Source organism: Cetorhinus maximus, chromosome 5, assembly GCF_964194155.1.
Source record: "Cetorhinus maximus chromosome 5, sCetMax3.hap1.1, whole genome shotgun sequence".
NCBI classification, from domain to species: Eukaryota; Metazoa; Chordata; class Chondrichthyes; order Lamniformes; family Cetorhinidae; genus Cetorhinus; species Cetorhinus maximus.
Window position 1 is genome coordinate 175,160,599 of NC_135883.1, and position 13,218 is coordinate 175,173,816.

Consider the following 13,218-nt stretch of genomic DNA (forward strand, 5'->3'; position numbering starts at 1 on the left):
CTCTGAAGAATGGCACATGCTGAGGAAACACTGAAGGGCAGGCATGTGTATTGATATAACCCTTTGTGGGTGTTTATGGTCACAAATCCCCAGGAGGCATCATTCAGTTCCAGTTGCTGATAAGCGTGACTCATGTCAAGCTTTGTATACATTGTCCCTCCTGCTAATTTGGCATAGAAGTTTTCAATCTTGGGAATAGGGGACCTGTCCAGTTTGGCTGCTTTGTTGACCATTAGTTTATAGTCTCCACAGACCCGGATGGTCTGATCTGGTTTTAGGACAGGGACTATGGGTACTGCCCACTCTGAGAACTGAACCGCTTGTATGACACCCAGCCTCTCTAGCCGGTTCCACTCAGCATCAACCTTCTCTCTCAGGGTGTATTGTACTGGTCTTGCTTTCAAGAAACGAGGAGTTGCTTCTGGGTCCACGTAAATCCTGGCCTGTAGGCCTTTGATTTTTCCCAGTTCATCCTTGAAGACGGTGTCATATTTTTTAAGCAGCTCTGGTAGTCCTCCTGCTCGTAACTGGAAGATTTCGGACCAGTTTAAATTAATCTTTTTCATCCAATCGCCCTAGAAGGCTTGGTCCTTCACCTTCAACCACCATCACCGGTAGCTGTGCTGATTTGAATGAACAGTCACTCTGTTGATACCTTTTACTGGGATTTCTTCGCCTGTGTATGTTTTCAGCTTGGCAGGTGTTTGTTCCAAATCTAATTGTTGATCACCTTTATTTAAATATGTAAAAGTGTGTTCTCCTATTACAGTGGTTGAAGCACCCGTGCCTACTTCCATTTTTAAGGGTTTACCATTAATTTGCACTGTAACAAATATTGGCTCCGTCTTCCCAACTTTCATGTTGAATAATAAATAATTGTCAGAATGGGTTATTTCTGGCTTTTCCACACTATACACTTCATTGGACTTCGATTGTTTCTTTGTTTAAATGTCGCTTTGAACTGTTTCGTTATGTGTCCACAAAAATAACACTCTATTTTTTTAAATTGCCAATTTCTAGAAGAATGATTGTTTGCACGTCGATAAAAATTCATTTTCGATTTTGTTGCTAAGCTGTTTCCTCTCATTTTTCGGTTAGCGGGGGCTGCTTCCCGCTTTGCAGTGGAGTCCCGGCTTTTTGTGCCACTTTCAGCTGACTCTTTCCGTCCAACGAGGAGCACGGCGCCACTTTGCACCACTTGAATTGCTTGTGAATCCCTTACAGCGCTTTCCATCGCCAGCGCTATTTCTAATGCTTTCTTAAAATCAAGATCCACTTCAGCCAGCAATCTTTGCTGAATAGCATCCTCCTGCAAGCCACAAATTAAGCGATCCCTGAGCATGTCATTCAGGGTGTATTCTGTTAGTTGTTTTAATTTTGCCATGTGGGTAGCAATGGTCTCCCCTGGGGCTCTATTCCATGAATTGAACCTGAACCTCTATATTGTGACTGAGGGCTTGTGCTGAAAATGCCCCTTAACGAGGCCTATTAATTCACTGAAAGTCTTCCAACCTGGGGCACTGGGGGCTGTCAAGCTTTGAATTAAACTGTAGTCTTGCTCCCACAAATACTCAGGAGAATCGCTCTCTTTTCCTCCCCTGTGATTTTGTTGGCTTGAAAGTAGAATGCAAGACATTCTGTATATTGAGACCAATCAGCTTTGGCTGAATCAAAGGGATCGATTCTGCCAAAATGTGGCATTCCGGCTGAGTATATCTTCTTTTCTTTTTAATGAACTTACTTACCCACAATTGTTGGGTGAGGTACAGCAACGGACCTGATTTATCCTCGTCACCAGTTTGTTTTAGAGTTGATTTTCCAGGCAACTTTTCTTGGTGGACACATTTAACTTTATTTACAAGGCAGTAGCAGCAACTACACATATGCAGCAAACTCCATAACTAATGAACTCTCTACTAGAGGTTCCCCACACTGCTAACACATTGGTGTACACAGATCATGTGATCTTACAACACAGGACAATTCTTAAAGCTAAGGTCCTATGTTTATCCAAACTATAATTACTACAACTACATAAATGCGAGTCTGTCTTTCCTCTCTCTTGTGATGTCTTTCTCTTTTCCCTTCATGCTCTCTCTCTCTTCCTTTCTCTCGCATGCTGCCTCCCTCTTGCTCTGCCCCTCTCATGAAAAGCATAAAGAGCCGCTTTCTGAGTTGAACTAATCAATTCCTGATCAGGCAGTTCCAGCATCATTGCCTGGCCACTTTCCAACAAATATGTTGGCTAACTGAAGTTAATATTATTTATTGTTTCCCACTCCCAGGACCCCAAGACATCTGAACTCTTTTATGAGAAAAGGCCATCGACCTGAAACTCTCTCTCTCTCTTTTCCCCTCCATGGATACTGCCTGACCTGCTGAGGTTTTCCAGCATTTTCTCTTTTTATTTCAGATTTCCAGTATCTGCAATATATTCAGTTGTTTTAGGCCTGCTCAATAAATTCTGTTATTATTTTGTTAACCAGGTTGGTGTGGACAGCACGGGAAAGATAACCAACTCGACCCTGGCCTGTTACATTGCAAACTGTGAGCTGGCCATTCTCTCTCTTGGACAGCACTACAACCATAGTGACTTCAGAGAGGAACTGAAGAAATTCTTTAAACAGACAGGGGTATACGGTGTAAAGACAGTCTTGCTGCTGACCGATAAGGACCTCATCAAGGTAAGAAGAAAAAGAGATGCATTTCTGTAGCATCTTTCACAATGTCAGGATGTATCAAAACTCTTTATACCAATGTAAAACTGTAGTGACTATTATAATGAAGAAAGCATAAGAGCTGATGATCAAGGAGAAGATATTTGGAAAGACACTGTGGAGAAAATGCCCTGCTGTTCCTTGAATACTGCCATGACACCTTATACATCTACACGAAAGGGCAAACAGGACCTCAGGTTAATATTTCATCGGAAAGATTGCCCCTCCCACAATGCAGCACTCCCTCAGTATTGACCCTCTGACAGTGCAGCACTCCCTCAGTACTGACCCTCTGACAGTACAGCACTCCCTCAGTACTGACCCTCTGACTGTGCAGCACGCCCTCAGTACTGACCCTCTGACAGTGCAGCACTCCCTCAGTACTGACCCTCTGACAGTACAGCACTCCCTCAGTACTGACCCTCTGACAGTGCAGTGCTCCCTCAGTACTGACCTTCTGACAGTGCAGCACTCCTTTAGTACTGGCCCTCTGACAGTGCAGCACTCCCTCAGCACTGACCTTCTGACAGTGCAGTGCTCCCTCAGTACTGACCTTCTGATAGTGCAGCACTCCTTCAGTACTGGCCCTCTGACAGTGCAGCACTCCCTCAGTACTGACCCTCTGACAGTGCAGCACTCCCTCAGTACTGACCCTCTGACAGTGCAGCACTCCCTCAGTACTGACCCTCTGACAGTGCAGCACTCCCTCAGTACTGACCCTCTGACAGTGCAGCACTCCCTCAGTACTGACCCTCTGACAGTGCAGCACTCCCTCAGTACTGACCCTCTGACAGTGCAGCACTCCCTCAGTACTGACCCTCTGACAGTGCAGCACTCCCTCAGTACTGTCCCTCTGACAGTGTAGCACTCCTTCAGTATTGGCCCTCTGACAGTGCAGCACTCCCTCAGTACTGTGTCTTCAACATTCTAGCGCACCCTTGGTACTGTCCATCTGATAATACAGCACTCTGTACTGGAGTGTCACCCTGGATTATGAGCTCATGGCCTGAAATTGGACTAGAACTCAGATTGTGGGCTGGATTTTAATTTTGGAGGTGGGAATCAGGTGTCGAGCCATTTCCTGACTTGGTGATCCTGCCTGGCAGTGCCCGCCCGCATTATCTTCATGGTGGGGTGACGGGATGGGCTGTAGTTGGGGCTGTGCCTCTGGAAGCAAGCCCAAGGTGGAGGCAGATAGGGACCCACCTTTTTTAATTCAATCATGGGATGTGGGCATCACTGGCTAGGCCAGCATTTATTGCCCATCTCTAATTGCCCTTGAGAAGGTGGTGGTGAGCTGCCTTCTTGAACCACTACAGCCCATGTAGTAAAGGTACATCCACAGTGTTGTTAGGAAGGGAGTTCCAGAATTTTGACCCAGCGACAGTGAAGGAACTGCGATATATTTCCAAGTCAGGATGGTGAGTGGCTTGGAGGAGAACCTTCAGGTGGTGGTGTTCCCTTGTGTCTTGCTGTCCTTGTCCTTCTAGATGGTAGTGGTCGTGGGTTTGTAAGGCATTGTCTAAGGAGCCTTGGTGAGTCCTTGCAGTGCATCTTGCTGCTACTGTGCGTCAGTGGTGGAGGGAGTGAATGTTTGTGAATGGGGTGCCAATCAATGTTTTGTCCTGGACGGCGTCAAGCTTCTTGAGTGTTGTTGGAACTGCACTCATCCAGGCAAGTGGAGAGTATTCCATCACACTCCTGACTTGTGCCTTGTAGTTGTTAGGCAGGCTTTGGGAGTCAGGAGGTGAGATACTCACTGCAGGATTCCTATCCTTTGACCTGCTCTTGTAGCCACAGTATTTATATGGCTCGTCCAGTTTAGTTTCTGGTCAAGTGTAACCCTCAGGATGTTGATAGTGGGGGATTCAGTGATGGTAATGCCATTGAATGTAAAGGGGAGATGGAGATGGTCATTGCCTGGCACTTGTGTGGCGCGAATATTACTTGCCATTTGTCAGTCCAGATTGGATATTGTCCAGGTCTTGCTGCATTTGGACATGGACTATTTTGAGGTGGGCAGGTTAAAGGACGATTCACTGAAACATCAGCCCTGTTCTGGAGATGAAGGTGAGGCTTCCTAACCCTCAACCCCTCCCTTCAAACCTATAAACCCCTCTCAATCCTCCCATATCCCTCCTTTCACCCCCATACATCCCTCACCTGCTATTGTCCCTCCATACCACCCTCAGCCACTCCATCCTCCCTCAACCCCACACTGGGATCCCTTTAAGGTATTTGGGTGTCCTGGTATATGAATCTTAAAGATTTAGTATGCAAGGGCAGCAAGTGATTAAGAAGACAAATGGAAAATTTGCAAGGGGAATGGAATATAAAAGTGGGGATGTTTTGCTTCAGTTGTACAGGACATTGGTGAGACTGCAGCCAGGAGAGGGGACACAGCCGACCCGAACTCATGTAAAATCGCACAAAAGAAACGCCGGGTGTGTGTCCTGATATCATCACGCCGTTGTGCCATATTACACTCAGCAGGTGCATGCAGGAGTCGGAAGCACCTGCCGACAATTAAATAGGCAATTAAGCCCATTAAAAAGGCAATGGCATGAAATGTTACCTGGCCTATGTGAATTAGAATTCAGTGCACTGGCCACATGGCCAGGCAGCCATCCCGTTTTTAACTGAAACTCAATGCAGGCCAGGATAAAAGGTGACCAGAGCCGTGGCTATGTGAGTAGGTAGGAGTTTAGGTGAGAGTTTGTTGCAGGCGATTGTCTGACAGTTCATTGCATTCCCTGTGTTTCCTGGAGGGCTCCTTGGCCTGCAAGCTTTCTTAGAGGCTTTCTGCTGAGTGCACCCTTCAGGGCACTGTCCTGTGCCATCTATACTCCAGCAAATGGGGATTGCCTACTCTGCTGGAAGGACCTCTTCCTCTGAGGAGGTAAGGGCCAGAGGGAGAGGAGGCCTGGTATCTGCAGGCAGCATCCCAGAGAGCAACCTGTGGAAAGAGAGGCACAGCCAGAGTGAGTACAGGGCCAGCAGGAAGTGCAAGGCAGAAGGGTCTGCAGAAGATGCCATTATCCTGCAGCAAGAGTATATATGCAGCAATCCAGCTACCGGGATATGTCTGAGCTCCAATGCTGAAGGAGGGTCCGCCTCTCTAGGGAGATGGTGATCGCCATTTGCCAGATGATTGGCCCAGAGATCGCCTCAAACTGTGTAGTGGCCACTCTATGCCAGTGGCGCCTAAGGTTACAGTGGCCCTGAACTTTTTCGCCTCTGTTTCTTTCCAAGGGTCAGTGGGAGATCCATGTGGTGTTTCCCAATCTGCTGCCCACAGCTGGTCACTGACACTCTGCTCAGATAAACTTCATTCATTTCCAGACCAATGAAGCCAGCCAGGCTGAGCGAGTGTAATAATCTGACGTGTAATTTACCTTTAAGACAAGTGTTGTAATGCAAGGTCACATGATCTCGATACCCAATAGCAGAGTAGCGCGGGCTACCTCTGTAGAGAAGTCTTGAGTTAGAGTCTGAAGAGAGAAGACAGAGTTTTGAGTTGTAAGCACTCAAGTGTAGCTGCTGAGTTCCTTTTGTAAATAAACAGAATGTGTTTCTTTTAAGAACGGTCTACAGATCTTCTCTGTCTTGGTACCAACTCGGTCACCCCGAAACAAGCGTGCAATCTGGGTCCCTTAGCCCCAACAAGCCAAGGGCACTGGATCCAACAGCGAGCCAGAGGCTTCGCTGAAATTGCTGTGTTCCCCCGCATCCAGGGTGCCACAGATAGCATGCATGTGGCCATAAAGGGGCCAGTGGTTGAGCTGGTTGCCTTCGTTAACAGAAAGGGCTTCCACTCCATGAATGTCCAGATTGTTTGCGACCACAAGACACAGATTTTGCCAGCCTCCGCCAGCTTGGCAGCTGCCATGATGCGTACATCCCATGACATTCCCAGGTGCCAAGGCTCTTCATCACTCCAGCTCAGTTAGATGGTTGGCTCCTGGGTGACAAAGGCTATCCCTTGAAAAGGTGGCTCATGACTCCACTCCGACACCCAAGGACAGAAGCAGAGAGGAGGTACAATGGAAGTCATGGCTCTACAAGGGCAGTAATTAAGAGGAGTATTGGACTGCTCAAGATGAGGTTCCACTGCCTGGACCAATATGGGGGAGCACTGCAATATCCTCCAGAGCACGTCTCGCTTATTGTCGTTGTCTGCAGTGCTCTGCACCATCTGGCCCTGAGGGACACATTGGAGGATGAAGACAGCAAGGTTGTTCCCCAGGCCAAAGAGAATGACTCAACTGATGGGTCTGATGAGGAGCCATAGGAGCCCCAGGGTGAGGAGGTGACTGCAGAAGTGAGGAACCTTGTGGGAGGCCTCAATTCTCTGTTCTTTCAGCTAGGCATCCAAGGCATGGCTTGAAAATGAGGGCAAGGATGACACTTCCTTACTGAAAGTTCCTGATCAGGCCATCCTGTGACCCTTATGGCAAGTAATGACCTCGGAAATAACATTTGAACCATAGAACCATAGAAAAGGTAAGGTGCAGAAAGAGGCCATTCAGCCCATCGTCTCTGCACCAAAATGAGAAAAAAGAAACTAGCTGCTCATTTTAATTCCACTTTCCAGGCCCTGGTCCATAGCCTTGCAGGTTACAGTGCTTCAGATGCAGGTCCAGGTACCTTTTAAATGAGTTGAGCGTGTCAGCCCCAACAACCACTTAGGCAGTGAATTCCTGAACCCACCAGCCTCTGGGTGAAAAAGTTTTTCCTCATGTCCCCTCTAATCCTTCAACCAAGCACCTTAAATCTATGCCCGGTGGTAATTGACCCCTCAGTTTGGGGAAACAAGTCTTTCCTGTCTACCCTATCTAGACCCCTCATAATTTCGTACATCTCAATTAGGCCACCCCTTAGCCTCCTCTGTTCTAAGGAACACAACCTCAGCCTATCCAACTTCTCCTTATAGCTGCAATTTTCAAGCCCTGGCAACATTCTTGTAAATCTCCTCCATGTTCTCTCCAGAGTAATTATGTCCTTCCTGTAATGTGGTGACCAGAACTGTACACAAAATTCCAGCTGTGGCCTAACCAGCATTTTATACAGTTCCATCATTAAATCCCTGCTTTTGTGTTTAATACCTCACCCAATAAAGGGAAGCATTCCGTATGCTTTCTTCACCACCTTGTTCACCTGTCCTGTCACCTTCAAGGACCTGTGGACATGCAGCCCAAGGTCTTTCACTCCCTTAACCCCTCTCAATAGCATTCCATTTATTGAGTACCCCCTTGCTTTGTTTTACCTCGCTAAATGCATTACCTCACACTTTTCCAGATTGAATTCCATTTGCCACCTCTCCGCCCACTCAACCAAACCATTGATATCATCCTGGAGTCGACAGCTATCCTCTTCGCTATCAACTACACGGCCAATTTTTGTGTCACCTACAAACTGCCCAAACATGCCTCCCACATTTAAGTCTAAATCGTTAATATATACAACAAACAGTAAGGGCCCCAACACTGAGCCCTGTGGAACACCACTGGAAACCGTTTTCTATTTGCAAAAACATCCATCAACCATTACCCTTTGTTTCCTGGAAAAACTCAGCAGGTCTGGCAGCATCGGTGGAGAAGAAATCAGTTAACGTTTTGAGTCCTCACGACCCTTCGGCAGAACTGAGTATAGTTAGGAGGGAGGTGAAATATAAGCTGGTCTAAGGTGGGGGGGGCGGGGGGAGAGAGAAGTTGAGGATGGGGTGATTGTGGGGATAAGCAAGCAGTGATAGGAGCAGATAATCAAAAGATGTCACAGACAAAAGGATCAAAGAGGTGTTGAAGGTGGTGATATTATCTAAGAAAAGTGCTAATTAAGAATGGAAGGCAGGATACTCAAGGTACAGCTCTAGTGGGGGTGGGGTGGAAAGACTAACAAAGTTTTAGTTTTAGATTTAAAAATTAGATTCTTCTTTTCTCACCTATTTCCATTATTTTTAAATCTAAAACTAAAACTTTGTTAGTCTTTCCACCCCACCCCCACTAGAGCTGTACCTTGAGTATCCTGCCTTCCATTCTTAATTAGCACTTTTCTTAGATAATATCACCACCTTCAACACCTCTTTGATCCTTTTGTCTGTGACATCTTTTGATTATCTGCTCCTATCACTGCTTGCTTATCCCCACAATCACCCCATCCTCAACTTCTCTCTCCCCCCGCCACCCCCCCACCTTAGACCAGCTTATATTTCACCTCTCTCCTAACTATACTCAGTTCTGCCGAAGGGTCGTGAGGACTCGAAACGTTAACTGATTTCTTCTCCACCGATGCTGCCAGACCTGCTGAATTTTTCCAGGTAATTCTGTTTTTGTTTTTATTTTGGATTTCCAGCATCCGCAGTAGCTTTTAGCTTTTTGTTTTTAACCCTTTGTTTCCTGTCGCTGAGCCAATTTTGGATCCAACTCGCCACCTTCCCCTCTATCCCATGAGATTTCACTTTTCTGACTTGTGGGACCTTGCCAAATGCCCTACTGAAATCCACGTAGACAACACCCACTGCACTACTCTCATCAATTCTCCTTGTTACTCCCTCAAAAAATTTTATTAAGCTAGTAAGACACGATCTTCCCCGAATAAAACCATACTGACTATCCCTGACCAATCCGAGCCTTTCTAAATGACAGTTTATCCTGTCTCTCAGAATTGTTTCCAATAATTTGCCCACCACTGAAGTCAGACTGACCGGCCTATAATTTTCTGGCCTATCCCTCGCACCCTTTTTAAATAACGGTACAATGTTCGCAGACCTCCAATCTTCTGGGTCCTCGCCTGTAACTAGTGAGGACTGGAAAATGATCCTCAGAGCTATTTCTGCTATATCTGCTATTTCCTCCCTGGCTCCCTTTAACAACCTGGGATACAATCCATCTGGCCCTGGGGATTTATCCATCTTCAAGGATGTCAGTCCCTCCAGTATTTCCTCTCTCGCTATGCTTATTGTATCTAATATTTCACACTCCTCCCCTTTAACTCGAATGTCTGCATCATCCCTCTCCTTAGTGAAGACAGAGACAAAGTGCTCATTGAGAACCCTGCCCACATCTCTGCATCAGCCCACAAGTTACCATGTGCGTCTCTGACAGGCCCTACCTTTTCCTTAACCATTCCCTTGCTTTTAATGGTGAAACATCTTAGGATTTTCTTTGATTTTACCTGTCAATATTTTTTCATATCCTCTCTTTGCTTTCCTAATTTCAGTTTTTACTTCACCACTGTACTTTCTACACTTGTCTCCGCTTTCTACAGTATGAAGTGTTTTGTGACTGTCATAAACTTTCTTTTTCTGCTTTACCTTGGTCTGTCTGCTTCTGGATAACCAGGGGCCTCTAGATTTGGCAGTACCACCCTTTTCCTTTGTGGGACCATGTCTGCACTGTGCCCATAGCATCTCACCTTTGAATTTCTCCCATTGATTTGACACAGTTTTTCGTTCCAATGGCTGTAATCAGTCTACTCTCGCCAGCTTTGTAAAATTTGTCTTCCCCCAATTTAGAACTTTTACCTGTGTTCTATCTTTGCCCTTTTCCATAATGAAGCTAAATCTTATGGTCTCTATCTCCAAAATGGTCCCCCAGTGCTACTTCATCCACTTGTCCAGCTTCATTTCCTAGGACTAAATCTACTCCCCCTTCCACTATTTGGGGGTTTATAGAACACTCCTAGTAGTGTGGCTGCCCTTTTTTAAATTCCTGAGCTCAACCCATATGGCCTCATTTGATGCTTCATTTAGTATATCATTCCCCCTCACAGCTGTAATTGCTTCTTTAACCAATAATGTGACACCCCCACCTTTTTACCCCCCCTCCCTACCTGCCTGAAACCCAGACACAGAGACATTACACCCTTCTCCAGGACTGTTTAAATGAGATCCCAACCCATTCCTTCAGACTGAGAGGTGACAATGCTTCCACTGAGCTAGTGCTCATTGTGTCCAGAGTCAGGTATTCCCATTGAACATTGAGCAGTCTTTAGCGACGTATTCTAATTCTAGTCTCCATTTACCCTTTAACTTTTTACCTTCTGACTTAGAGATTGGACTACAATCGCAGATCAAAAGGCTCCCTCCAGTTAATGTTGTAATGAGCTGGGAAAGAGCGGGGTTTGCATTGTTCACTGATACATGATGGCGGTGGGGGAGTGAGGTGACCACCACAGGCAATGGACAGTAGCAGCGTTGGAGGAGACATTCTGTGAAGCTCATCTAGGTACAGCCCAGTTAATCAGACTCATACCTTTCTTCTCCCTTGTACAGGAGACGTTTTTGGAAGATTTGAACTGCCTAGTACACTCAGGCCAAGTGCCAGGCCTGTTTGACAATGAAGAGTTGGACAACATCATTGTGGAATTGAAGAACCGGGAGAGTGAAGGCAATCTGCCCGACAACAGGGAGGCAGTGCACCAGTTTTTTCTCCAGGTAAGGCCCACACAGCTAGCCCAGGCCAGTCTTTCCAAACCACACCGTTGCCACTGACTTGCAGCTCTACCCTGCACCCAACACTTTGCAAGCAATGCAAAGCCACGATGATTTTCCTCACAGCCTCCAAAATCTTCATTAAAGAACTGGCATTAATTGTTAAAACATGGAGCTCATTACCACCTTAGGCAGCTTGAGAAGGTAGAGAAGATGTTTCCACTTCTTGGGGAGACCAGAATCAGGGGCCATAAATATCAATGAGTCCAATAGGAAATTCAGGAAAAACCACACACAAAGGTAAAGGTGAAAAGCAGAGTGGTAATTAGGGGAAACAAGATAAACACACAAAAACAATTTTTATTTCTCAAGGCACTTTAACATAATAAACTATCCCAAGGCACTTCACAGGACTGTTATAAAATGAAATATGGTACCAAACCAAACAAGGAGACATAGGTACTGGACCCCGTATCCGGGATGCTTGGGAATGGACGCGTTTCAGATTTGGGGATTTTATGGATTTTGGGTCCTGCACTTATGTAACGTGAGAAGAGTATGAGAAATAAAGACTAAATGGCTTTTATTTACATTTATTGTGTTATTATTTTATTGTTTTACATTTTTTATTTTTGGAAATTGCATCTCAACCGAAGAAGAGTCAGCGTCAGAAGGAACGTCTGTGGTGGTAGCTGCTGGATAGACACAGGCTGGGGAAGTTGAAGGTTGAGGCTCCATTGTACTTCTTTTAAACATGTCCTGCAGCTTCAGTTGTTTCAAATATGTGGGCCTTTCTTTCAGGAACACCTCTTGTATTTTGTCGACCCACAAACCATGCTGCTCTGGAATGAAGATCTTCTACTCTATCCCATGAATCAATCCCTCCAAAGTACTTATATACCTGTCAATAGACACTTGCTCCTGTTCATCCAATTCACCATTTTCATTGTCATATTTATCACCCTCATTCTCTTTATTCTTATTTGCCACAGAAGGCTGTGGAGGCCAGGTCATTGAGTGTATTTAAGACCGAGATAGATAGGTTCTTGATTGGTAAGGGGATCAAAGGTTACGGGGAGAAGGCGGGAGAATGGGGTTGAGAAACTTATCAGCCATCATTGAATGGCGGAGCAGACTCGATGGGCCGATCAGCCTAATTTCTGCTCCTATGTCTTATGGTCTTATGGACCATGTCCGATATTTCACTGTCTGTGAGTTGGAGGTGAACCAGAGCATCATTGTCAATATTCAGACAATCCCCAACAGCTTCTTCATCCAATGACTTGGCTTCAGCACATGACAAACCTTTCACATGTGCCAATAAATCTTCAACGTCTTTTTTCTCCTCAGACACATGTAAACCACTAAAATCAGGCTCAATTCCATCTTTGCTATTTAGGAACCTGGTAAATGGCCACAAGCTGTGCCATCCATTTATCAGAATATTTTAGGGTACATTGGCCCTGGCCTTTGCAGCACTCCAGAGTGCATCTTTTACATTGAATTCTTTTTTGCAATTCCTTAAGTCCCAGGCCTCCGTTGCATGCAGTGAGCATTTTGTGCATGAATTCAGCCTTACCTGATCTTGAATGCCCGCAGAAGGCCTTGGTCCATGCATTGGATGAGGGACATATAATTGAGGAGGGGCATCCTTGATGCTTCTGCATTGTTCTGCATTGGGTTGTGCAGCACAATTATCAAGGAGTAACATAATTTTGCAGCCCCCAAAAAGAGCCACAGACCAACATCCATCCATAGTCATCCATGTGTGCTTATTGGCCTTATAAATAACAGGAAAAACTCTGATCCCTTTGACAGACCTAGGATTTTGACTTTCACCAATAACAAGCAATTTACACCTATGGGTCCCTGCTGCTTTTGAACATCCGAGCACAGTAAGCTGTTCCTTCAAATCTTTGAATCCCATTGGTGCTGTCTCAGCCATAGTTATATAGGTTTTCCTGAGAACATACCTCCAAAATAATGAGGTCTCATCAGCATTGTACACTTACTCTGCTGTTAGACCTTGCTCCGATATAGGATATTATCCAAGGCATATTCTTCACTTAA

General features: G+C 45.7%; 1 protein-coding gene across 1 annotated transcript in view; it reads left to right on the forward strand.

The window, feature by feature from the left end:
• Positions 1–13,218, forward strand: part of LOC144681154 (dynein axonemal heavy chain 6-like) — a gene marked incomplete at its 3' end in the record, with an annotated part of 934,896 nt that overhangs the window by 895,503 nt on the left and 26,175 nt on the right. The window contains exons 50-52 of the mRNA XM_078542881.1: positions 2,487–2,684; positions 6,452–6,611; positions 10,943–11,151. Coding sequence (XP_078399007.1) covers positions 2,487–2,684; positions 6,452–6,611; positions 10,943–11,151 — 567 coding nt within the window. The remainder of the gene's footprint in view (positions 1–2,486; positions 2,685–6,451; positions 6,612–10,942; positions 11,152–13,218) is intronic.